General features: G+C 38.7%; 3 protein-coding genes across 6 annotated transcripts in view; 1 reads left to right on the top strand and 2 right to left on the bottom strand.

Annotated features, from left to right (window-relative positions):
- Positions 1-969: 969 nt before the first annotated feature.
- On the bottom strand, positions 970-9,919 carry LOC110443139 (N-alpha-acetyltransferase 10-like). Of its 2 annotated transcripts, none has more exons than XM_021487154.1 (7): positions 9,813-9,919; positions 6,576-6,674; positions 5,875-5,933; positions 5,469-5,523; positions 2,630-2,790; positions 1,979-2,063; positions 970-1,474 (listed from the first exon to the last, which is right to left on the bottom strand). In XM_021487154.1, exons 1-7 carry the CDS (start codon positions 9,831-9,833, stop codon positions 1,430-1,432), a joined length of 525 nt encoding a protein of 174 aa, XP_021342829.1. In that variant the 5' UTR covers positions 9,834-9,919; the 3' UTR covers positions 970-1,429. The 2 variants fall into 2 exon arrangements, with proteins under 2 accessions (XP_021342829.1, XP_021342841.1); XM_021487166.1 differs by having other exon boundaries at positions 5,469-5,517.
- Positions 9,920-11,255: 1,336 nt separating this feature from the next.
- On the bottom strand, positions 11,256-19,880 carry LOC110443127 (transmembrane protein 243-like). 2 transcript variants are annotated; one of them, XM_021487143.1, is made up of 4 exons: positions 19,779-19,880; positions 14,822-14,872; positions 14,064-14,168; positions 11,256-13,259 (listed from the first exon to the last, which is right to left on the bottom strand). In XM_021487143.1, exons 1-4 carry the CDS (start codon positions 19,855-19,857, stop codon positions 13,225-13,227), a joined length of 270 nt encoding a protein of 89 aa, XP_021342818.1. In that variant the 5' UTR covers positions 19,858-19,880; the 3' UTR covers positions 11,256-13,224. The 2 variants fall into 2 exon arrangements, with proteins under 2 accessions (XP_021342818.1, XP_021342809.1); XM_021487134.1 differs by lacking the exon at positions 19,779-19,880 and adding an exon at positions 15,710-15,911.
- A 638-nt stretch (positions 19,881-20,518) lies between these two features.
- Positions 20,519-27,956, top strand: part of LOC110443112 — a 20,701-nt gene continuing 13,263 nt past the window's right edge. For both annotated transcript variants that reach the window (XM_021487122.1, XM_021487115.1), the window contains exon 1: positions 20,519-20,642. In XM_021487122.1, coding sequence (XP_021342797.1) covers positions 20,535-20,642 — 108 coding nt within the window. In that variant the 5' untranslated portion in view covers positions 20,519-20,534. The remainder of the gene's footprint in view (positions 20,643-27,956) is intronic.

The following is a 27,956-nucleotide window of genomic DNA, read 5'->3' as shown; positions in this document are numbered from 1 at the left end:
TCCATATATAAAACAGCATTGAGTGGAAAATAAAAGTTCAGAAATGAAACTCTTCTATGTGATTACAACTGAAGCTGTGGTAACCTTTACCTAAATTCCATTTTTCAAAATTTATCTTCAATTCTGTTTTTAATTCAAAACATACTGGAAAACAGCTCTGAGAATGTGACACAATAGAAACAAAAGAAATGACTACAAAAACAATTAAGGTGTGTCAGCATATACGAATGGGCTGAACCATGTAGGCAAAAAAACCTTCAACCAACCAACCAAGTCAGCCAATTTTATCCATGGTGCCCTGCCTAGCTACACTCGAAAACAAACTGGATACAGTGCATCCACCATAGTTCAGAATCATGGCATCATTTATTGACCTAGTCGTCCGAAAACTTGTACACTTTGGATAAAAGTGTCTGATCCATTCCAGTCAATGTTGTTGTTGTTATCTCACCTGTTCAATCTACAGTGTGAACACGAACACTGTACTATACTACTGTACCAAGTCACATGTCCAGCCTCTCTCACATAGGAAAAACAAGTCGCAGTGAAAGATACTCTAAAAACATCTCTTTAAGAAAACCCTGTTAAGGACTATCTATTCTTGCGGGTAGTCACCAAGGTAACAGCCGTGTATGGGGCAAATCGTAGTAAGGACGTAATAGCCAAGCGAACAGCACGTTGAACCAGTGGTTGCTGAACACTTCAGGATCTGTTGTCCATCACCCACTCTACCAGAACCTTCCGGACAAGGATAGACTTGATCAGCCATCACAGAGCCAACACTCGTCCAACTGTCTCGTGGTAATGATGAGGATAGTCATCGTCCCATAGGAAGGACGAACATAGTTATACATGTACTATAAAGTTAACAACATCTCATTAGTACAGATGTTACATTAACACCAGGTCAAAACAAAGACACATAAAACAAAATTATTTTTTTATAATAATTTATTTTTGTACCACTTGATGGAGTTAATTATACAATGTTCAAATAGACATGTATTTGATATGGCTTTAACAAATTATGCCAAAATAGATAAAACTCATTTACACTATTTTCAATGTCCGACTTCTGATGTCTGAAAAGATCAAGCTTCACATTCTTCACACATTTTCTATATAAAAAGTATCGTTCAATGCTGGCTACCTCTGTCTCTCTATCTCTCCCTTGCTCTCTACTTCTCTCTCTTGCTCTCTTTATATCTCCCTTGAAAGCTTGCTCTTTCTAGATCAACACACCATCATCAGTCAATGTGAAGGGGATTAACTCATCTATGGTTCACATTCCACACTCCTGGAATTCCAAACTTTAGACCAGTTCTGTCACATTGTCTTCAGCAAGCATATGCACTTGATGTTGGTTTTCTAAAATAACTCTCATGAAATCGAAGCATTTGCCCGAGTTGCTATCAAGGAAGCTGGATCTTCAGGATGCTGTAATGCTTTCTGGCTGTAGCTGTCGGAGTCCATGCTGAAACGAGAAATAAGTAGGATGACACGAATTATACCTAATGGAGTTAGGAGTGAACCTCCAACTTCTTTACGGTATGGTGAGGTAACTTTTGTGATTTTAAAACAATTACTCGCGATCGTATCTATTAAGGTACACTTTAGTATTCACGTTCAAAACCTACAACCAACACGACAATATAAACATGTTTCAACACCTTATTTACACTTTTCCCCATTAGATAATTAATTTTCAAATCATGAAATACCACATCAGACAATAAGCTGGAACTTCATTATGATCATGACCTTCCGATGGATATTTAATATTGGATACCAGTGACTTTTTGCAGTGAAATATTTGCCCATTGCTGGAAAAATCTATACTCACCCAGTTATTTTCACCATTTTTTGTGGAAATGCATAAGATGTGTGTTAAAATAATTGTCATGATAAATATTACATTATTACTAATGGCAAGAGGGTCGAACTAAAAATTGTCAAGAACGGAAGAAATCATACCCACCTTTTCTTTTATCTCGTACAGATCTTTCCTCATAGCATAAGCATCTTCCCCATCAGCGTAATACTTGGGTTCTATTTCACTGATTCTAATGATAAAGAAAAACATGGAACAATATTTTACAATCAACAGCAGAGAAAATGACTTGCCCAAAACAATTCTGGTTAAATGTCTGAAGCATCAAATGTAGGTTCTGTTATATAACAGAATACGACTGTCTAACTGTGTCAAACTTTTCTGAAATTATATTTTTTTGTTCAGCTTTTGAAGTGCAAACACACTGAGCCGAAGACAGGAGACTTTTAATTTTGATATTTAATAATTTAATATTTTATAAACTAATGAGGTCCAAGAAGAAAATTCAATGATATGCAACTAAGAAAAATCAGGTTATCTTAGTCTTCCTCCTAGCTAAGACTCTGTAACATCCCAGCCTTGGTATGTGCCTCGGTTGAGAATATGTTACAGAACATTAGACCCCGACTTAGATAACGTATCTTGTTCTTTTCCATGTGACAGATTTTATCAGTCTGAAACATTATATTGTCCATTCCTTTAGAATAACTTTCATCAAGTAGCTTCCAGTGGTATACAACCAAATACACAATAGAAGACATGTACCAGACATACACAGTCATTAGAATCTTTACTCACGAGAAACCCAGTGTGTTTGTATAAAGGTGTAGGGCTGCTCTGTTGCTTTTCCTCACATGTAGCGAGACATACTGGGCATCAAAACATTCTACCATGGCTCGAGAAGCCTGGTCCATCAATTTCTTAGCCAGCCCTAGTCGTCTGTGTGACCGCTTCACTGCCTGAAGTGGAGGAAGGGTAACATTATTAATTAAACTAAACAAACAAAACATACAAAATTCAGAAAGTTTTAATAAAATGTTTCAATCAGCACTTGACAGTTTATTTATGTTTGTAACAGACAACTATATCACAAACCTTGATAATACACAACATACCTTTTACATTATGATTCTATGTAACAAGAACAAAACATAACTTAGCTTCATGTGCCTAAGATATATTAGTGATATGAACGGGACTTGTCATTCAGATGGAAAAATCAAAACAAATTAAAACAGAAACAGATCTAGAGATCTACATGAAATACGAATGCATGATAATGTTGGGAGTCAGTTGTAACTGATTCTTACAATATTTGAACTACAGATTTCTACAATGGCATATTCAAATGTAGCCCAAGTTTCCTCTGGCCCTGACACCAGATTTAGACAGATAGATGCTGGTCCCACACCAGACATCTATCTGTCAAAATCTAATGTCTATGTCTGGTGTTAGGGCCATATGAAACTCTGGCTAATTCAAATGGAATTTCTATTAACCCTTTCACCCCTAGGTACCTTTAGTAGACTCTACCATACATTTATCTGGGTGAGTCAATTATTGTCTACAGTGGTGAAAGGGTTAAAGATTTTTTTTTTGGTGCAGATGCAGATAACTATCTTGTAGAATTAGTCTATGTGTTACCCTANCTGGTCCCACACCAGACATCTATCTGTCAAATCTAATGTCTATGTCTGGTGTCAGGGCCATAGGAAACTCAGGCTAATTCAAATGGAATTTCTATTAACCCTTTCACCCCTAAGTACCTTTAGTAGACTCTACCATACATTTATCTGGGCGAGTCAATTATGGTCTACTGTGGTGAAAGGGTTAAAGAGTTTTTTTAAGGCACAGATGCAGATAACTATCTTGTAGAATTAGTCTATGTGTTACCCTAGGGGAAGTTCTGTTAGCACGAGGGACACGTTCACTTCCACAGATAACTGTCTTGTAGAATTAGTCGATGTGTTACCCTAGGGGAAGTTCTGTTAGCACGGGGGGCACATTCACTTCCACAGATAACTGTCTTGTAGAATTAGTCTGTGTTTCCTAGGTGATGTTCTGTTAACACGGGGGTCACGTTCACTTCCACTGATAACTTTCTTGTAGAATTAGTCGATGTGTTACCCTAGGGGAAGTTCTGTTAGCACGGGAGACACGTTCACTTCCACAGATAACTATCTTGTAGAATTAGTCTATGTGTTACCTAGGTGATGTTCTGTTAGCACGGGGGACACATTCACTTCCACACATAACTGTCTTGTAGAATTAGTCTATGTGTTACCCTAGGTGAAGTTCTGTTAGCACGGGGGACACATTCACTTCCACAGATAACTATCTTGTAGAATTAGTCTATGTGTTACCCTAGGTGAAGTTCTGTTAGCACGGGGGACACATTCACTTCCACAGATAACTTTCTTGTAGAATTAGTCTATGTGTTACCCTAGGTGAACTTCTGTTAGCACGGGGGACACATTCACTTCCACAGATAACTATCTTGTAGAATTTGTCTATGTCTTACCCTAGGTGAAGTTCTGTTAGCACGGGGGACACATTCACTTCCACAGATAACTATCCTGTAGAATTATTCTATGTGTTATCCTAGGTGAAGTTCTGTTAGCAGTATATATATATATAAATATTTGGTCAAAAGCTATATATGGGACTAGAAGTTGTAGTCCCAAGGTTCACACTAGCTGGGTCACAAAGGGGTATACAAAATAATATCTCCCATTACAACTGATGCAGCAAACCCATTTTATGACAGGAACGTTAACATCTTCATATTATTACCACCACACAAACCACATCATGAAAATGAAAATATTAGGTCAACAAGAGTACCGCGGGGCGGAACAATATACGCCCGTCGAATGCCATATAGTGTTATATACTTTCTTACATTGAAATAAGATCTGCATCATTCTAAGAGTGAGCTGACATGCTATAAAAAAATAAGGAGAAAATCGCTGGACAAAAAATCAAATACTGAAATGAACAAAGGGCAATAACTTTTGCAAAAATTGTAAAATCAAAATTCTATTCAAAGAAACACAACAACATATCATGATTATTTAGCCTACTAAGTTTCAAAGAAATCCGTCAAAAAATGTAGGAGAAGATCTCCGGACAAAAAATAAAATATTGAAATGAATAAAGGGTAATTATGTTTGAAAACATTGTCGAATCAAAATTCTTTTAAGGGACACACAACTTCATATCATGATTATAATGTATACCAAGTTTCAAAGAGATCGGAAAAAATGTAGGAGAAGATTGCCGGACAAATAAAAGTTTACGGATGGTCGGCGAACGGACAGACGACGCCATACAATAACACTACCGTCAAATTTGACGGGCATTTAAAAAGGGTCAAAATGAAAAAATAATACATGGATGCACAACTTAAGGTGGAAGTTATCATATCTGGAAAGTTTCTTTGAAAACGGTCCACTGCTTTAGAAGCAGTTGTCTGGACAAAAAATTTCTACAGACAGACAGACAAGCTGATTCCAATATACTCCCCCTAACTTCGTTGCAGGGGGGTGTAACTAAGATATCATTTCAAGATGTGAATGTCTTACCATAGATTTCACGATAAAAACTAAAATACCACTTAGAGATTTGAATGTCTTACCAAGGAAGTGATGTGCCCATGTGGTACGGAGTCTTCCGGGTCCTCCTCCCTGTCACAATAGACATAAAGAAGGGAACAATACAAGTTATGTGTCACAGTAGATATTAGGTATACAGGGAACATCATAAGTTAATTGACATGGCACTATAGATGTACACCAGGGTACAATATCATTCTGATCTCAACAATGTTATAGTTTTACTAATTATAGAGTATATTAAAGTTTTTTTTATTTCCAATATATTTGAACAGTTGTCTTATTAGAATGATTATTTTACTAGTTATTTTTTTAACTGCTTTACTATAGCTGTTTTAAACAGCTAGCTGCTTACGACTATATAAACACTCAACTTTAATATTGGCCTTAGTTTAAGAACAAATATTTTATGTTAGTTTTGATACTCACATCTTTGCCAGAACATATCCAACAATTTTACCCCCTTCATCCTCTGCTACATATGACAGCTGAAACAAAGAATAAAGGCTAATGTAAAGAGGTTACCTGTATAAAGCAACTTAAAGCCTAAACTAATGCATGTGTAGAGGAACTAGACTGGGTCGATCGACTAGGACCAGGTAGCTCAATTCGTAGAGCATCCGTCTAAGAGTTTGGAAGGTCCCGGGTTCAAACCCCAGTCTTGCTGTTGCACTTCTCTTCCTCCTGTTACAAAATTGGTGAGCTTGCCAACCTAGTTTCAAACACGGGTGAACGCTTAGCAAGGAGATATCCTAACCTGAGCGGTAAATAGTTGTCTTTAGGAACGAAAAAAAAAAGAGGGAAGAATGTAGCGGAACTGGACTTCGTCGTTCGTATGTGACCAGGTAGCTCAATTGATAGAGTTTGGAGCGTCATCCGTCTAGATTTTTTGAGGGTCCTTGGTTCAAACCCCAGTCTGGCCATTGCATTTCTCTTTCTCCTGTTACATATGTATCATTCCTGATGATCACAACACTTGATCTTGAATCTGAGACTAGGTATATCTTTCTAGGCATTTCAAACTTTTTATTTACTGGAAAATATCACTTGCATATTTATGTGAGATGGCGAAAGTGAAGATGGGACTTATATAAACTGAGGTGTTTTAAATAATTGTATTGTTTCCTTACCTGTGGCCAGGAGAGTCCGTGATAGAAGTAGTACTTCATCTGGTAGTTTTCTGGTAAACATAGCAGGTTACAATGCTGCATGTTCATCAGGTCCTCCGGCTGCAATTATCAAATACAAAATATAAAATACACGAGTAATTTATATGGTACAGAAAATTAAAGCTTTACAATCCTAAACAAAGGCTAACATTCTGGCCGCTGTTCTCAATGATGTCCAAATTTCATTTTGAAAATAACTTTTACTAAATTCTAAATGTCTCAATAAAATGGCCTGGAAGCTAAGCTACAATGCTGTGCCAAAAGTGAAGATAATTTTCACGATGTCATTTTACTTCCGGGTTACTTATTTTAAAAAAAAGGGGCATTTCTCAGAAATTATGTAAGGGTTATGCCCCTTCTTCCACACATTCACTCAAGCGATGCTATGCAAAGGGTCATAGGTCACCGGAAGTGATTGGTCGTCTGCTAAATAAACGGTCGTCTGCTGTAAACAGATGCCACCCAAACGGAGAGAACTGTCTCTATAAGAGAAAAGTGTCATCAAATCTTTGCACGATTCGGGAAGAAAGCCAAATCAAATATCTGAACAAACAGGACACCCTCTTCCAACAATTTATGGTGTTTTGCGATGTATTTGTGAAGGATCGATTGAAAACGGAGAGAGAAGTGGCCGACCCTCCAAGCTCACTGGATCGGATTCTCATCAACTTTGTGGTATCGTTAAATCAAACAGAAGGAGATCTCTGGGTGATATTACTAATACAAAATGCATTTTGAATGAGTTTAGACCCTAAACCATTTCTAAACGTACTGTGAAAAGAACAGTATACGAGGAAATTTTTAACAAGCGTGTTGTGAAAAAGGAAATCAGAATTCGTGAAGCTAGACGTCGCACTTGGTGTAAAATAAGTAGATTTCAAACTATTGATGATTTCTGGAAAAAACGTGATACCCGGTATTTAGTGATGAGTGTAAGGTTGAATTGGGCATGGAAAGTGTTTTGGTATGACGACAGCCAGGTGAGAATGGACCCCCCCCGGTGTCTTAACCCAGGACGTGGACAACAACTGTCTTTGATGATCTGGGGTTGTATAACCTACAAAGGGGTAGGTACTTTAACTGTTGTAGATGGTAACATAAACGGTGAAAAATACAGACATTGTTGACAAAGACTGTGTTTCAAGATGACAATGCTTCGGTACATCATGCTCGTGTGGTGTAAATTGTATTGAGGAAAATAAACGCAATGTCATGGAATGGCCAGCCCCGAGTCCAGACCTTGATATAATTGAAAATGTTTGGGGAAAATTAAGATTGAACTTCAGAAACAATTCCGCAACTTTTTTGACACCTCTCGTGTAATTTCGGAGGATGCAATTCGCACAATATGGACAGAAATATCCCTAGATTCATCCAAAAACTATACAAATCAATCCCAATGCGCATGAAAGCAGTAATCGAAGCCAAGGGATGTATCACAAAGTATGAGGTAATTTAAGTCATGATAATTACGTAGCAAATGACTTTTAATTTCTGAGGTGTCAAGCTGACAAAAATGGCAGCCATCTTGGATTTATCTTTAGCTGTGAAACATGATTTAGGTTCAATTTCCTTACACCATGAAAATACACACTTTTCCTGGTGTACTGACATTTTGGTACTCGGTTGTTTGGGTACCAAGATCTTTTGTGATTAATCAACAAGCTGTACTGATCCGAACAAACAGAATATATCATTACTGTTTAGAAGATTTCCGGACCTCCTCTTTTTGTTGATTAGTTACTCCCATGACCAACAAAAATGGCGTTCGTTCAGGTTGGAAATTTTGAACAATTGAAAACCAAGGAATCTAATGACGGAGTTTAGCAGCTGTTGGTGATAATCCATTTATTGATGTATGTGAGATATGTGTTGTGTCATAGTCATCTTTTGTTATCAGCACCTTAAAAAATCTCTGACACCCAACGGTGTTGGAGAATTCCTTGTTTTCATATAGCAGTGCGCTCTGGCACCACACACCAGACATCTATCTGTCAAATTGTCTAAGTATGGTGTCAGGGCCAGAGGAAACTTGGGCTACACGGCAAAGATTATCTGCAATAGCGTAGCAGATTATGACAATGACATTTTTTTTTTATATATTCCGCCGTCCTATGCCTTGTAATTGAGCAAAATCAAAAGCGCTAATCTGTGAGATTACATATAATTCACGCCTCATATGAGTATATAATGTTATCAAAATATTGCATAATTGTTGAAAAAACGAATCCTTCGATCCCTCAATTATACTTTCTATATATATAAGGCCTGCATGGCCAAATATAGTATTACTACTGATGCTGCCATGTTTACTACAATTTCCATATTGGGTCATGACACCCATATTTAGACCTCTGACCTATATATCGGAAGAGAGACAAACTTTCCAACATGGCGGTCAATTCAGATTTCGATTGCGCTTTCTCTGTCAACTTGCTAATTTAACGACATTTTAGGCAGAGTTTAACTTCAAGTTGTGCAGGATATCAACAGAAATAGTTCATACTACAACCCTATTTATGGATGCGGACCAATGTCTGATTCACACCAGGCTTGCTCCATTACAAGGCATGGGATCGATTTAGTACTAGACAAAGATATATGTTTTTTCGATCACTGCTCAGTTCCATGTTCTTCCATACCATTGGCAATCCCGTCATGTCCACCCGTTCAAAGAATTAGTTCATCCATACCAAGGATTTGAGTTGTTCCGTACCAGAGTGTTACATCAATACCATCACTTTGTGTCAAATTAATACTTGCTAAAATCAACAAATTATGCGTTTCCTTTAGTTACCCCCAAAGAAAATCCAGTCAATGAACAAGCCGACTGTACTTGATAGTGATTTCAACGTACATTGCATCATTTCCCCAAGTCCAAAGCTAGCTTTACATGTCAAATCATGTATGCGAGACAATCTAGCTATCTATGTTTATAGACTTGAGAAAACAGAGTTAGTTCTATAGCATTTTACAACATGAGGAGGCCGAAGTCATGTACTCAAACATGACTCCGACACGAGAAAGAGAGAAAGCGAAATTTGTGAATTTAGGCGTCCGCCCTCCGTGTAGGTGTATCTGGGTCCTTCCGCGACAAAATTATACATCAACCATCATTTTTTGACTGTATTATACTTTGTTTTACATTTATGTATTAGTTTATGACACCAAATCGATTGACGCTGATACTGAATTTACCTGTGCGCATCGAATATTCATGATTGAATTTTTAAGATGCGAATCTCCGTCAAATGTTTCCAGAATCCTACACGTTGCCGTAAATCGGTCGTTATCTGTCGCAATACGGTGACGCAGTGTTAAATGATACATTTGATAGCCATAACAATGCTTCAATATAAGTACGACTTTAAGGGTATATCACTTGTTTATATGGATATATATATTTATTACTAAAGTATTTTGCGACACCACCATAAGTGAGTTCGGACTTTTCCGAGTGTGACCGGAAATACCCGAAAGTTTCTGATCGAACGAACACTTTGCCACGCCCCGTACAATCTCTATATTTCAATTTTATTCACCATATATATATTTAGATAAACGAAAGTTTTGAAATCGTTCCTTCTTTATTTGTTCCATCTTAGAAGTGTATCGTAGAGTGACGTATTTATTAAATTTATTTACACAAATTTTCATGAGAACGCATAAAGGATACTTTTATTCAGGAAATGAGAAACATATTCGAGACATCTTCAAAATGTTTGTTGTATAAACACATTGTTGACCGTTTTGATCTACAATGGTATTTTACAAAACCGCTATTTAGAAAAAATAAATGTATTCTTGTGAAATATAGATTGCAAGCACATAACCTTAATATAGAGACAGGTAGATATAATGCAGTGCCTCGAAACCAGAGATTGTGTACTTTATGTGATCTTGGAGATGTCGAGGATGAGTTTCATTTCATTCTTATGTGTCCTGTGTTTTTAGAATTAAGAGTATCGTATATCAAGCCATATTATCGTATTCGTCCTTCTGTGTTTAAATTAATAGAGCTACTGTCTAGCAAATTTTTTAAACTTATTAGAAATTTAAGTAAGTACTTGATTCAACCAACTGTTAAGAGAAGTCGTATATTATGATGTATAAGCTGTATCAAAGTCTTGCTATAAACGTTTTGTTACTGTATAATGCGATTGAGATGTCTTTTACTTCACAATGAGTTATAATCTCAGTTCATTATATAATATATAGTACTCGTTCTACCTTCATGTTGAGGTTGTATGATTGACTTTGAAGTTTTGTTATTTCCTAGGAATTTGGTTAGCTTAAGGCTTTATTTGTATTATTTCATAAACAACTAAATTATGCTTCATAAGAGTCTGCTAAGTTACGTTAGGCAAAGCTTAAAGTTTTCACCAACTTATGACTATTTCATGTGTTTGTAATTATTATGTATGGAATTGAATCTATTACATATGTTCTCCGCCATTGTACAAGATATTTGAAAAGGATTTATCAATATTTTTATTTCTGTACTCCTATATGCAATGTGCATTTGGTAATAAATTGAATTGAATTGTTTAATTAGAGAAAAAAATGATAAACGGGTAACAAGGTTCTCTCTCAGGGATCTGAGAACAAAAGAAAAGTAAAACACAAAGACATGGATAATAATTTGCAACAACAAATCACATGTACGAAATTTATTGTTCATATAAATAATATGTATCACAAGTGTTAATTTGATATTCAATTTGACAGACAAAATTGAGTACAATATGTTCACATATCACGGTCCTTTGGCCGACTACCATTTCAAGATCAACATCACTTGACTTTTTAGCTCAATTAGTCAGACAGGAGTATGCTTTATTTATCATGTTACTGAAATTAATTACAGTATAACAAGAGTGTGGTATTCTATTTATCATTTAACACTGAATGCATTCTAGAGACGACACCATTAAAGTTACGTTATAAAGACAACATGACTTTATGTTAAAGAGACAATGACAAGACTATGTTATAATATAGAGACAACATCTATCATTATTAATTCTGAAACAATATTACGTCATAAATTAGAGACAACGTGACGTCATATATCTCATAGAAAACAACATTTCATTATAGCAACAACACGACGTCATACATTTAAGTGACAAGATGACGTCACATATTCCGAATCAACACGATGACATACATCATAGAGACAACGTTACTTAGTTAATACATAACAGTGACAACATGACGTCATACATTATGGCGACAACGTACACGATGTCATATTATGATGTCAAACTCTATACAGAAAACACGCCGTAATACATTACTGAGACAACGTGACGTCATAAACTATCCAGAAAACACGTCATATGTTGTAGAGACAACATGACAAAATATACAACAAATATTACGTCATGCAACGTAGATAACATGGCACATTATAGACAACATAGTGTCTGACAAAATATAGGCAGCACTATGTACGACATACACTAGAAACAGCACTATGTACAACATACACTAGAAACAGCACTATGTACGACATACACTAGAAACAGCACTATGTACGACATACACTAGAAACAGCATAACGAAATACATGATAAACAACATGATGTCATCTTTTGTTTCTATTATGAGACATATGTTACAAGTAAAGAACGATAAGCATGGCACTATAACAACTTACTATACAGGTATTTGAAACTGTTTGTGATTGTGTTTTGTTAATACTTCACATATTTTTCTAAATTATTCAACATGCATTCTTTCTGATAACGATCTAACGGCTACTGTAATGATTGACAATTAAAGCGACTATAGACTCGGTATGTCACATGACACAATAGCGGCTATATACTCGATATGTCACATGACACAATAGTGGCTATATACTCGATATGTCACATGACACAATGTTGAGACATTCCATCTGACTTATTACAATACAACGCCACAGTGTCCTTTTATATCACTGCTGTGACATTTAATGTTATGTATGGAATGCCGATCGTACATTATAGGTGGCAAAAAAATGCAGCGATATCTACGTAGATTCGTCAATTGGGACAAAACTTTGCAAGTTAAGAGGCATTGTCCCGAAATTAATTGTGTGGAACAAAGTTTTGCTAGCTTCCAGTTGTCTCTGAGATTCATCTTTTGGGACGAAACTTTTTCGGATAATAGGCGATGTCTCTGACACATCCTATGGAGCTAAGCTTTTGCTAGCTAAGAAGCGTTGTCTCTGAGATTCAATGTGAAGGACAACGCTTTGCCAGCTTTGGGACTTTGTCATCTGCGATTCATTATGTAAGAGGCGTCAATGTGAAGGACAACGCTTTGCCAGTTTTGGGACTTTGTCATCTGAGATTCATTATGTAAGAGGCGTCAATATGAAGGACAATGCTTTGCTAGCTTTGGGACTTTGTCATCTGAGATTCATTATGTAAGAGGCGTCGATGTGAAGGACAACGCTTTGCTAACTTTGAGACGTTGTCCTCTGAGATTCATTTTGTGGGGTTAAGTTTTCCTAGCTTTATTGCACGTGTTTCCCACACCAACTCCGTGTATGTATAAGTTACCACATACACACAGTAAACTGATGGTGACGGCGTTGTAGAGTATGATCCGCCTAAATTTAGGCTCCATTTCTCCTTGTCTGTACCAGTATATCTAAAATATAACATCAAGTCTTTAGTTAGATAAGGATTAGAGTGTGAAAGTAAACCAAATATTCCGGAATTCTATAACATATGGGAAAACCCCCTCCGGATACCGTATGTCCAAGCAAATGATACGAAAATTCACTATTCCAAATTCGTTTGCTTTACTGATCCGTAAATTTAATATTTCGGATTGTCCTCATTAGTGAGAATCTGATATAAAGAGAACAAACACCTGTTATTATTGTAAGTGGTACAAGAGTTCATTTATAAAAAGTCTTAACTGAGATCTCATTACACGATTTTTATGAAACGAACTTCAGCGAGTTTCACAAATATATACGGAACATTATGTAATATGATGGTGAGCAAATGGGTTCATACCATCATAATTTTACATGTTTTAAAAGAATACGCGTTTCAATCGTTTATGAACGACATCCGACGGTGAAACTTCACCAGGAGTGAATTAATACTGTTACTAAAATATCCAACTTGAATGAAAATAAATTCTGTATACAATTGTACATGCACTTTATTGTTTAGAGTTGGTGAAAACGCAGGAAAAGCTAGATGTCTGCACCAACATACAGTCAAACTTGTATTAAGAAACCCCCCTCGGAAAGTAAAACAAAATCAGTTTTTTACACAGGTGATTAAATAAAGATTTAGTTCACAATAAAATAACTACGTGAGGAAAATAAAAAGTGGTCTCTTAACACAAGCGGTCTCATAATAGAGGTTGTCGCATTAGCAAGGTTGTTGAAAATTCACGAAAGAAAATCTTTTACGTCTGAAAGTGTCGTGAACTTACCTGAAGTAAGTGCGAGGCACATTGACATACTATTGTCACTGCGAAAAATATGTTGTTTCCCTCTGGGGGCCATCTTGGTAAGAGGAAAGCGCTGACCAGGGTCTCCTAACAAACAACGGAAATTCAACAGAGTGTATGTAATACCCATAGCCACATCGATCAACTAAAATTACGTTTGTGTTTATTTCGTATTAAAAATACTTGTATGTGTATGAGAGAATTACCATTTTCGATTATTTATTTGAAGTATTCTTAAAGAAAATTGAACACACCTTCAATATATTTTCAAATATTGACAGAGAGGAGTTATTTTCCCTATTAGAATACGACCTAGACTAATTAATGTACCTTTTTGTTAAATTATGGAGACTTAAAAAGCTTAATTGAACACATTATTGTAAAATATACATAATTTGTACCTACATAATCAAAAGAAAAAATCCATAATGCGGTAACTTTCCCGAAAATGACCACATTCCACTGAATGCGGACCTTTGACATTTAGTATGGAAGAATATCATCTACTATAAATGTAAAACCATCTAATACTCCTGTAAAAGTATATATACCAAATAGACCACGATATATGTGGAAAACACAACTGTACCCAGCGTGTATATGTATTGTATTTATGTTTTTAAGTTAGTAAATGCTTAAAGAATTATCATTCTACATGCTTTGTAAATGGATTTCTATGAGAGAGAAAAAAGGGTGGGAAAACAGGGGTAGACAACTCTGCCAACTTTATTGATACTTACTATGACAATTATGATTGTAAACACAGCTACGATCACGTTCAGCACACGATCCTGTCAACATATCAAAATGCAAAAATCATCTTCGCTATGTTTTTAAAGTTATAAATCTGAAATTCATCAATAACAAGATGTGGCAACATATGAACATTGTAAACTTTGTAATTTAATATGTAAAGGTATTATATAGAGTCATTTTCCCTGTCGGTGTTGTTGTGTATAAGGGTGGTGATAGTGGTGGGGTTGGATAGAGGATCTTTATATACCAGTATATCTACAGAAGCAGCCTATACTACCGTAGATTTTTTTCCTGATATATGCACCAAACGTAGACTGTTTAAAGCCCCATACAATGTGTATCTTGTTTATACATGTATAGCACAATGTAAGGCGACATCACTTTGTCTCCGGTATAAACAACAAAACGCTGACAGCGTCTGGGTTCATGTGCACTAGTCAACAGGTATACTGGTATTTTAAACAAAAACTAGTTTCAATAGATTACAATCAACACGTGAGTGTCTAGATTGTTGTGTACTATAGAGACCGCCTATACGTACCTTTTTAATAAACGAGCATTTTATAGCAGACTCATGAGATTTACAGGAAGTGGTACAGAATTATCGAGTTGATGAAAAACATTTTTTTTTTTTACAGAAAGGTAATGTGTTTTCGTTTCATTTTGATTTATCATATACAAAGTAATTATTCTTCATCTAAAGTTTCATACGAGAATGTATATGTTTCGAAATGATATGATAAAGTAATTTTCAATATTACTGTTGAGGATGCATGAAGCTGATAATGCTATGGAGTGTCCCGTCAGGTACAGGAGCACCCGAGCGTGATCTCGTATACAAACAGGTACACATAATATACCTATATACATACACACGTCATACACCTCTGGGCGGGGAGGTCCAGGCGTCTCCCACCCCCGGGCCTCCGCAGGGTGTTGGTGAAGTCTGCGGTGAAAGCCTGTTCCGCCCTGCCCGCCATGTTTACGCGGGTCTAGGCAGGTTGACTGTAGGTCTAGTATCGGGAATGTTGGCAGCCATAGATCTAGATGACTCTGCTGTTAGTCACCTGTTTACTTAAGGTATCAAACAAGGGGGAGATAACAGTCGGTAAACTACGTATTGCTAAAGTCTTGAATGTATAGGACTCCATGGGAAAAACATATCTGTATTTAGCAAGATTGCTCCTCGCTATGCCGGTGTCCATTTATACAGTTGGGTAGACAGAGGCGTTTTACTAATAACCAGCTAGTTTCTCTAACCGCTTTCGTGTTAATTACGATTGATATTTCAAATAAGATTGTTTAAGTTCACACACTATTTACCAAACTCTCTGAACAATATAAGTAATCAGTATTGCTAATGTGTGCTGGCTGACCCGACATCTAATGTGTGCTGGCTGACCCGACGTCTAATGTGTGCTGGCCGACCCGACATCTAATGTGTGCTGGCTGACCCGACATCTAATGTGTGCTGGCTGACCCGACATCTAATGTGTGCCGGCTGACCCGACATCTAATGTGTGCCGGCTGACCCGACATCTAATTTGTGCTGGCTGACCCGACATCTATAGCTGTAAGGAAGGAGCTCTTTCCGCTTTCCCCCAACATTTCACAATTCAGAATCCTTCATCAAAATAGTCACATATCATGTGACATATATCTTCTAAAGGTTATTCCGGCATGATCACAATGGCCTGTAGTTTTTATATCAAATTAGGCATGTTGGCCTGATAATTACGATAATATTTGTATAGAACACTTTACTGAATGGAACTTCATTAAGAGTTGCTTCCCCTTTACCGATTGTGACAAGAGGGAGACAGCCGCTAGCGGCAGGATATATACCCCACCCCAAAAAGTCACGTGCATGATCTGCTATCGACCCTTCTTGGATTTGTGTTCGGGAAGGGCAGGCAACTCGGGCACACATCTGTACAATCTGTTTTACAGTATTTCTATGTGGACGTTGAGCTAAATTCTATTGTACCAAAAGTGACCACGACCTTTGATGTACCACGACAAAATCAGCTAGAGCTACCCACACACCGATTTTGAACTTTGTATAACTAGTTTTTAAGTTATCATTCAAAAAACAAGAACACGTTTTAGCGACGGTGACCTTGAGCTCTGTCGTACTGAGTCTGAAGTCACTGTTCTTATTCGCAGTCGATAGGGCAACCCACACACAATTATAAGTTTGAGGTTCGTTAGGTCATTCGTCTTTAAGTTATCATCCGGACAAGCGACACCAAGCACGATTTTGTTTTCAGCAACGGCGACCTTAGCATCTGACAACCACGCCCACAACCAGTCGGGTTCTTCTATCAGCTACATGTAGAAAGGGGCGGGGGGTGGGGGGCTATATACAGGGCAACAAAAAACAAAACCAGTCGAGTTCTTCTATCAGCTACATGTAGAAAGGGGCGGGGTGGGGGACTATATACAGGGCAACAAAAAACAAAACCAGTCGGGTTCTTCTATCAGCTTCATGTAGAAAGGGGCGGGGGTGGGGGGCTATATACAGGGCAACAAAAAACACAATCAGTCGGGGTCTTCTATCAGCTACATGTAGAAAGGGGCGGGGGCGGGGGGGCTATATACAGGGCAACAAAAAACAAAACCAGTCGGGTTCTTCTATCAGCTTCATGTAGAAAGGGGCGGGGGTGGGGGGCTATATACAGGGCAACAAAAAACAAAATCAGTCGGGTTCTTCTATCAGCTACATGTAGAAAGGGGCGGGGTGGGGGGCTATATACAGGGCAACAAAAAACACAATCAGTCCGGTTCTTCTATCAGCTACATGTAGAAAGGGGCGGGGGGTGGGGGGCTATATACAGGGCAACAAAAAACACAATCAGTCGGGGTCTTCTATCAGCTACATGTAGAAAGGGGCGGGGTGGGTGGCTATACAGGGCAACAAAAAACAAAATCTGTCGGGGTCTTCTATCAGCTACATGTAGAAAGGGGCGGGGGCGGGGGGGCTATATACAGGGCAACAAAAAACAAAACCAGTCGAGTTCTTCTATCAGCTACATGTAGAAAGGGGCGGGGTGGGGGGCTATATACAGGGCAACAAAAAACAAAACCAGTCGGGTTCTTCTATCAGCTTCATGTAGAAAGGGGCGGGGGTGGGGGGCTATATACAGGGCAACAAAAAACACAATCAGTCGGGGTCTTCTATCAGCTACATGTAGAAAGGGGCGGGGGTGGGGGGCTATATACAGGGCAACAAAAAACAAAAACATATACAGATAAATACAAAATACACATGAAAAACACTAACCCTGAACTATTTACCTCCGATTCAACAGATCCAAGGGCCCATGTACATGGATAAAGAATATGAAATTATATGTATCAACAATCACGGTTTCATACATGATACACAGGGACCTGAGAATTTGTTACAGCTATATTTGGATCTAATCTTAAGGTGTTTAGAGTAATTTTACACGTTTGCGGGATTTAGATCGATTTTCGGTAAAAATGCCACCCCAAACGTGTAAATTACACTAAACACCTTAGTTTAGGTCCAAATATAGCTGTAACAAATTCTCAGGTCCCTGTGACATAATATAAGCTTAAAGACTATTATCTATTTTGGATTTTTGAGGTTGAGGTGAATGTGTGGTTATACAGACCTGAAAAAGCATGTTTACCTAAATCACTAAGACGTGTAAAATTACGCTGAAAACATTGAACTCGGTCCAAATATAGCTGTAACAAATTCTCAGGTCCCTGTGATCGTCATCGCACAACTTATCATCACCTTTCCTGTGTATATCGGTTTACCGGCGACGTGTTATGATATTTAAATGGCTCTAAACGGCTTTCATACAAAACCAATGTATTCCTATTATAAAGATATATATATATTAAATTTTGAATTACCTAACTAAGACTCGATAGACTTCTGACTTTTCTAGATCTTTTAATCCGAAATCCGCCCAGTGAAGATCGTTAAGTACGTGAACAGATTTACATTCAATCCCACGCAATACCAGACAAAATCACCCTGAGCATAGAAACAGACATTAAAGTGTTGTTAAACTCTTGGTATTTTTTACGAATACGACAACTTAAACGGTTTGTTGGCTTTTCGTAATAGTTGTCGGATTTAAAGCCGATTAATGGCCCCTCAACTTAAATATCGGCTTTAGCGTTCTCGTCCACGTGACGCTTGTAAACAGAGGCATCGGAGTTTTCAGAGATTTGTCAACTTGTTATTTATTTAACGAGAACCGTTGTATTTTTATTTTTTTCCTAATATCTAGAAATTGTTTGCTTGTTTTTTTGTAACCTTTTTATATAATTTAATAATATATTCGAGAAAAGAAATTGAAATGTTTTTTTTTTTATCTAAAATACGTCATAAATGGTTGCGTATTTGTAACATTTGTATATAAAGTTGTAAATGGACAGGAATTTGTTTTCACATGTTCAATTTTATGTAAATATATGGCCGTTTACACGAGGAGAAAATATGAATGGAATTAAGAAATCAAATTACGTTTGCTTGCTATCTTATCTAAAGACGGGCGGTTAAACAACCCGGCAGTGGGAAAGAGCAGTGCAGTAGTGTAGAAAGCCGGAACAACGCCGATAACACTTGGCTCCTATCGAGCCTGCTACAATAGCTTTGATACGAGTAAACATTTAGCTTTGTGTAGACGTGAAATGAAATTAATATATATCGTCGAAGCCATTGAACATATGAAATGTTTGTATGTGCTTTCAACAGCGGTACACATTTCTACATAAAACTTTTGCAACTACTTGCATCGGTATGTCGAAATGGAGACCATTGGTCCCATTGATTTGACTGAAAGCCAGCAAAAGTGGTTTATGTATACAGGTTTACTTCACGTAAATATACCACTTAGTAAAGCTAACAATGTAAGTGGCCGTCATAACGCTCCCAGTTTAAAGCGACATACATACCTTGTCTGTTGGGGCAGGTTGTCGTTATTTCGGGTTTGAAGGACAACTTTTCGGCGTTTGAATCGGACATTCGGATCATGCGTCTTTATCCACTGTACTTGTGTCCTGTTGACTCTTTCGACAACGACTCGACTTGATTTATCACCCGTAAACACGTATTTTGGATAATTTTGTGATCTTCATCAGATTGACAGATCGAGAGAGAAGTATTATTTCTTTCTGAAGAGGCTTTACATTTATTTACAATTAACTTCATAGGTAATCATATGTAAACATAATGTTTCTAAATACAGACTTGATTTTTTAATATATTTTTTACCGGAATTTAATTCAAGTGGTGAACACGGATTTATTGGATTGGTCACGTGTGGAGTGTTCAGTGGACGTCTTCAAAATGGTCAGTTTGGGAGGCAGGAGGCGGATGTTGTTTTTACACATTAATTTCATGAGTTCTTTGAAAATGAAACAGACGGAAATATGAAATAGCAACGAATATCTGTCATAGCCCGGGGTGGTAGCTTAAGTGTTCTAAACTACCAAAACAGTGAATATCTAACGTGTCATCTGAAGCCGTTAAGATAGGAGTTTGAAACTGTTATTGCCGATTGTTTTCTGTGAGAAGGTGTGGTACAGACACTCGTGGTACGGAACGCGTACTTAGATATAATCTTATCGTACGGATTTTACTCGAGATTGTTTCATCCTGTTGATAGTCCAGGAAGTATCGAATTTGACCGGGATAAAATATCGATAAAAATGGTGAAAAAGTTGTGGAAGTTTAAGTCCATGGATGAGGTGAACACAGCCGTGAACATGGCCCTGAGGACTACCATGTTTAACGAGCGGTGCCGGCGGTGGGAAAAGGTTTGTACTAATCAGGGTCCTCGATTTCACTCTTTATCGTTAAATCGTGATTGGCTATGCATATTGGTTTAATCTACTTTGATTTAAAGTATTTTACCATAATGAACATGCGCAAATAGTTTATCATCAATCACAATATATTTCTTTAACTCTGTCTTAATCATTAGGTCGGATATGTGTGCCAATAAAAATTGGATAAAAGACAAAGAAACAAATCTTGACGAGGATTTAAAAAATATGTCGGATGTTAAACGTCACGTATCAGTAAAGTCATGTGTCATTGAAGAGAGGTGTCTGTAAAGTCAGGTGTCTGTAAAGTCAGGTCTGTGTAAAATCAGAGGTCTGTAAAGTCAGGTGTTGGTAAAATCAAATGTCAGTAAAGTCAGGTGTTGGTAAAATCAAATGTCAGTAAAGTCAGGTGTTGGTAAAATCAAATNGGTAAAGTCAGGTGTCTGTAAAGTCAGGTGTTGGTAAAATCTGAGGTCAGTAAAGTCAGGTCTGTGTAAAATCAGAGGTCAGTAAAGTCAAGTCTGTGTAAAATCAGGTGTCGGTAAAGTCAGGCGTCTGTAAAGTCAGGGGTTGGTAAAATCTGAGGTCAGTAAAGTCAGGTGTTGGTAAAATCAAATGTCAGTAAAGTCAGGTGTTGGTAAAGTCAGATGTCAGTAAAGTCAGGTGTTGGTAAAATCAAAGGTCAGTAAAGTCAGGTGTTGATAAAATCAAATGTCAGTACAGTCAGGTGTTGGTAAAGTCAGATGTCAGTAAAGTCAGGTTTTTGTAACGTTTTGTCTGCCCGCAGTCAGGTATCAGTAAAGTCTGGTATTTGTAATGTTTTGTCTGCACACAGTCAGGTGTCGTTAAGTCTTCGCACAGTCAGGTGTCGGTAAGGTCACGTTTTTGTAATGTTTTATCAGCGCAGTCAGGTGTCGGTAAGGTCACGTTTTTGTAATGTTTTATCAGCGCACAGTCAGGAGTCGGTAAAGTCATTTTTTTTAATGTTTTGTCTACGCACAGTCAGGTGTCATTAAAGTCAGTGTCATTAAAGTCAGGTGTCAGTCAAGTCATGTATTGGTTAAGTAAGATGTCTGTAATATCAGTTGTCGGCGTAGTAATGTGTCAGTAAAGGTATGTAGTGGCTAAGTCAGATGTCTGTACAATCAGGTGTCGGTGTAGTCAGGTGTCAGTAAAGTCAGGTTTTTGTAATGTTTTGTCTGCACACAGTCAGGTGTCGTTAAAGTCAGGTGTCGGTAAAGTCGGTTTTTTTAATGTTTTGTCTACGCACTGTCAGGTGTCATTAAAGTCAGTGTCATTAAAGTCAGGTGTCAGTCAGGTGGTGTATTGGTTAAGTCAGGTGTCTGTACAATCAGTTGTCTGTGTAGTCAGGTGTCAGTAAAGTCAGTAAAGTCAGGTGTTGATAAAATCAAATGTCAGTACAGTCAGGTGTTGGTAAAACCAAATGTCAGTAAAGTCAGGTTTTTGTAATGTTTTATCAGCGCACAGTAAAATCATTTGAAAAACTGGGATAAGTAACGTCAGGCGTTGGTTAAGTTCAGTGTAAAGTCAGGTTTTATAATGTTTTGTCTGCACACAGTCAGGTGTCGTTAAAGTCAGGTGTCGGTAAACTCAGTTTTTTTAATGTTTTGTCTACGCACTGTCAGGTGTCATTAAAGTCAGTGTCATTAAAGTCAGGTGTCAGTCAAGTCATCTGTCTGTTAATCATGTATTAGTTAAGTCAGATGTATGTAAAATCATTTGAAAAACTGGTATAAGTAACGTAAGGTGTTGGTTAAGTTCAGTGTAAAGTCAGGTTTTATAATGTTTTGTCTGCACGCAGTCAGGTGTCAGTGAAGTCAGGTGTCAGTCAGGTGGTGTATTGGTTAAGTCAGATGTATGTAAAATCATTTGAAAAACTGGTATAAGTAACGTCAGGGGTTGGTTAAGTTCAGTGTAAAGTCAGGTTTTATAATGTTTTGTCTGCACGCAGTCAGGTGTCAGTGAAGTCAGGTGTCAGTAAAGTCATCTGTCTGTTAATCATGTATTAGTTAAGTCAGATGTATGTAAAATCATTTGAAAAACTGGGATAAGTAACGTCAGGCGTTGGTTAAGTTCAGTGTAAAGTCAGGTTTTATAATGTTTTGTCTGCCCGCAGTCAGGTATCAGTAAAGTCTGGTATTTGTCATGTTTTGTCTGCGCACAGTCAGGTGTCGGTAAAGTCATTTTTTTTAATGTTTTGTTTACGCACAGTCAGGTGTCATTAAAGTCAGGGGTCAGTATAGTCAGGTTTTTGTAATGTTTTATCAGCGCAGTCAGGTGTCGGTAAACTCAGTTTTTTTAATGTTTTGTCTACGCACTGTCAGGTGTCATTAAAGTCAGTGTCATTAAAGTCAGGTGTCAGTAAAGTCATCTGTCTGTTAATCATGTATTGGTTAAGTCAGATGTATGTAAAATCATTTGAAAAACTGGTATAAGTAACGTCAGGTGTTGGTTAAGTTCAGTGTAAAGTCAGGTTTTATAATGTTTTGTCTGCCCGCAGTCAGGTGTCAGTAAAGTCAGGTTTTTGTAATGTTTTGTCTGCCCGCAGTCAGGTGTCAGTAAAGTCAGGTTTTTGTAATGTTTTGTCTGCCCGCAGTCAGGTGTCAGTAAAGTCTGGTATTTGTAATGTTTTGTCTGCGCACAGTCAGGTGTCGGTAAGGTCAGGTTTTTGTAATGTTTTATCAGCGCACAGTCAGGTGTCGGTAAAGTCAGTTTTTTTAATGTTTTGTTTACGCACAGTCAGGTGTCATTAAAGTCAGTGTCATTAAAGTCAGGGGTCAGTATAGTCAGGTTTTTGTAATGTTTTGACTGCCCGCAGTCAGGTGTCAGTAAAGTCAGGTTTTATAATGTTTTGTCTGCCCGCAGTCAGGTGTCAGTAAAGTCAGGTTTTTGTAATGTTTTGTCTGTCTGCAGTCAGGTGTCAGTAAAGTCTTGTATTTGTACTGTTTTGTCTGCGCACAGTCAGGTGTCGGTAAGGCCAGGTTTTTGTAATGTTTTGTTTACGCACAGTCAGGTGTCATTAAAGTCAGGTGTCAGTAAAGTCAGGTTTTATAATGTTTTGTCTGCCCGCAGTCAGGTGTCAGTAAAGTCAGGTTTTTGTAATGTTTTGTCTGTCCGCAGTCAGGTGTCAGTAAAGTCTTGTATTTGTAATGTTTTGTCTGCGCACAGTCAGGTGTCGGTAAGGTCAGGTTTTTATAATGTTTTATCAGCGCACAGTCAGGTGTCGGTAAAGTCAGTTTTTTTAATGTTTTGTCTACGCACAGTCAGGTGTCATTAAAGTCAGTGTCATTAAAGTCAGGTGTCAGTAAAGTCATGCCCGCAGTCTGTTTTGTCTGCACACAGTCAGGTGTCGTTAAAGTCAGGTGTCAGTAAAGTCAGGTTTTTGTAATGTTTTGTCTGCCCGCAGTCAGGTGTCAGTAAAGTCAGGTTTTTGTAATGTTTTGTCTGCGTACAGTCAGGTGTCGGTAAAGTCAGGTATATGTAAAGTCATTGGTCAGTTAAAGTCATTTTGACCTTTTTCTTTAAGTCTCTAGTCAGTAAATTAGGTTTAAGTGAAGTGTCGGCATATTCATGCTTCAATGTACCTAGTTTTATTATCAATATTATCTGTATATTTCTTATTAAGTTTAATTTCACAGGACATAAATTATTCACAAATTTATCCTGCCCGCGTATTTTTCAAATGAAATGTAACCAATGTTGTGGGAAAACTATAAAATAATCGACGTGGAAATCCAATTACACACTGAGTGAACACTAAACTTCTCCAGTATTATTAAATAAGCGAATATATTGGGAAACATATCAAACGAACACTGCTTACAAAATCCTGTTTTAAGTCGAAAATGCAGATCCCCTTTGAACATGTCTGGGTAAGTGTCATGTGCTCGTGTTTAAAAGGGTGCGCTTGATTAAGTAGTTTACCGTAGAATCGTAAGTATGAGTTTATAATACATGGGACTTCATCCGTTATATTGGGTGGTTTATAATTTTGACAAAACAAATATGACATGTATGATAAATGACATTTTAAAGTGCATTGGCAATACAGTTTCCACACAATTAACTGGGTTCATAAAATCTCATTCCAATATGCAAACAATATGGAATGGACTTACCGGTATGTATTAATAAACACGTCACAAACCTGCTTCTATCATGTGCTTATACTACTCTTAATGCTATGCTCATATAAATTCACGAAACAGGTTCCCGCAGTGACAGGTTCAGGTAGAGATAGGTTTCGTAAGAAACATCATCCGATAGAGACAACTTACGGTAAAGAGACTTTCAAGTAGAAACGGGTTCCGGTAGAAACTGATTGCAATGGAAACACATTCCGGTAGATTGCAATGGAAAAAAGTTCCGTTAGAGACAGGCTCTAATTCAAAAAGGCCCCGTTATAAACAGTCTTCCTGATAAGACAGCTTCCGATAGAGAAAGCTTCAGTTAGAGAAAAGTTCCGGTAGAGATAGGTTCCGGTAGAGATAGGGAGGGCTTGACAGATAGTGAGGTCATTGTTGAAAGTAATTGAGGTGTTGTAAGGATGTGGAAGTGGAACGGATGGTAAGGTTATAGATAGGGATGGGTGGAGTTGAGAACGTACAATATAATATGGTTGCTAGGGAGTGGTGAAGTTGAGGATGTGATATGGTTGCTTGGTAGTGTTGGTGTCGAGGATGTGATATGGTTGCTAAGCAGTGTTTTAGTTGAGGATGTGATATGGTTGCTAGGAAGTGTTGGAGTTGAGGACGTGATATGGTTGCTAGGTAGTGTTGGAGTTGAGGTTGTGATATGGTTGCTAGGTAGTGCTGGAGTTGAGGATGTGATATGGTTGCTAGGTAGTGTTGGAGTTGAGGATGTGATATGGTTGCTAGGTAGTGTTGGAATTGAGGACGTAATATGGTTACTAGGTAGTGTTGGAGTTGAGGACGTGATATGGTTGCTAGTGAGTGGTGACGTTAAGGACGTGATATGGTTGCGAGGGAGTGGTGACGTTTAGGACGTGACATGGTTCCAAGGGAGTGGTGAAGTTTAGGATGTGATATGGTTCCAAGGGAGTGGTGAAGTTGAGGAATTGATATGGTTGCGAGGGAGTTGTGGGGATGAGGAAGTGATGTGGTTGCCAGGGAGTGGTGACGGGAGGGAGAGGGCCACTCACCCCTTATATGTACAGTGTATGGGTAGGGAGAGGGCCACTCAACCCTTATATGTACAGTGTATGGGTAGGGAGAGGGCCACTCAACCCGTATATGTACAGTGTATGGGTAGGGAGAGGGCCACTCACCCCGTATATGTACAGTGTATGGGTAGGGAGAGGGCCACTCACCCCTTATATGTACAATGTATGGGTAGGGAGAGGGCCACTCACCCCTTATATGTACAGTGTATGTGTAGGGAGAGGGCCACTCAACCCGTATATGTACAGTGTATGGGTAGGGAGAGGGCCACTCACCCCTTATATGTACAGTGTATGGGTAGGGAGAGGGCCACTCACCCCTTATATGTACAGTGTATGTGTAGGGAGAGGGCCACTCACCCCTTATATGTACAGTGTATGTGTAGGGAGAGGGCCACTCACCCCTTATATGTACAGTGTATGTGTAGGGAGAGGGCCACTCACCCCTTATATGTACAGTGTATGTGTAGGGAGAGGGCCACTCACCCCTTATATGTACAGTGTATGTGTAGGGAGAGGGCCACTCACCCCTTATATGTACAGTGTATGTGTAGGGAGAGGGCCACTCACCCCTTATATGTACAGTGTATGTGTAGGGAGAGGGCCACTCACCCCTTATATGTACAGTGTATGTGTAGGGAGAGGGCCACTCACCCCTTATATGTACAGTGTATGTGTAGGGAGAGGGCCACTCACCCCTTATATGTACAGTGTATGTGTAGGGAGAGGGCCACTCACCCCTTATATGTACAGTGTATGTGTAGGGAGAGGGCCACTCACCCCTTATATGTACAGTGTATGTGTAGGGAGAGGGCCACTCACCCCTTATATGTACAGTGTATGTGTAGGGAGAGGGCCACTCACCCCTTATATGTACAGTGTATGTGTAGGGAGAGGGCCACTCACCCCTTATATGTACAGTGTATGTGTAGGGAGAGGGCCACTCACCCCTTATATGTACAGTGTATGTGTAGGGAGAGGGCCACTCACCCCTTATATGTACAGTGTATGTGTAGGGAGAGGGCCACTCACCCCTTATATGTACAGTGTATGTGTAGGGAGAGGGCCACTCACCCCTTATATGTACAGTGTATGTGTAGGGAGAGGGCCACTCACCCCTTATATGTACAGTGTATGTGTAGGGAGAGGGCCACTCACCCCTTATATGTACAGTGTATGTGTAGGGAGAGGGCCACTCACCCCTTATATGTACAGTGTATGTGTAGGGAGAGGGCCACTCACCCCTTATATGTACAGTGTATGTGTAGGGAGAGGGCCACTCACCCCTTATATGTACAGTGTATGTGTAGGGAGAGGGCCACTCACCCCTTATATGTACAGTGTATGTGTAGGGAGAGGGCCACTCACCCCTTATATGTACAGTGTATGTGTAGGGAGAGGGCCACTCACCCCTTATATGTACAGTGTATGTGTAGGGAGAGGGCCACTCACCCCTTATATGTACAGTGTATGTGTAGGGAGAGGGCCACTCACCCCTTATATGTACAGTGTATGTGTAGGGAGAGGGCCACTCACCCCTTATATGTACAGTGTATGTGTAGGGAGAGGGCCACTCACCCCTTATATGTACAGTGTATGTGTAGGGAGAGGGCCACTCACCCCTTATATGTACAGTGTATGTGTAGGGAGAGGGCCACTCACCCCTTATATGTACAGTGTATGTGTAGGGAGAGGGCCACTCACCCCTTATATGTACAGTGTATGTGTAGGGAGAGGGCCACTCACCCCTTATATGTACAGTGTATGTGTAGGGAGAGGGCCACTCACCCCTTATATGTACAGTGTATGTGTAGGGAGAGGGCCACTCACCCCTTATATGTACGGTGTATGTGTAGGGAGAGGGCCACTCACCCCGTATATGTACGGCTTATGTGTAGGGAGAGGGTCACTCACCCGTTATATGTACAGTGTATGTGTAGTGAGAGAGAGCCGCTCACCCCTTATATGTACAATGTATGGGTAGAGAGAGGGTCACTCACCCCTTATATGTACAGTACAGTGTATGTGTAGGGAGAGGGCCACTCACCCCTTATATGTACAGTGTATGTGTAGGGAGAGGGCCACTCATCCCTTATATGTACAGT

Source organism: Mizuhopecten yessoensis, unplaced genomic scaffold (genome assembly GCF_002113885.1).
Source record: "Mizuhopecten yessoensis strain PY_sf001 unplaced genomic scaffold, ASM211388v2 scaffold1951, whole genome shotgun sequence".
NCBI classification, from domain to species: Eukaryota; Metazoa; Mollusca; class Bivalvia; order Pectinida; family Pectinidae; genus Mizuhopecten; species Mizuhopecten yessoensis.
Note: the sequence above shows the minus strand (reverse complement) of the source record. Positions and strands in the feature narration are given on the sequence as shown.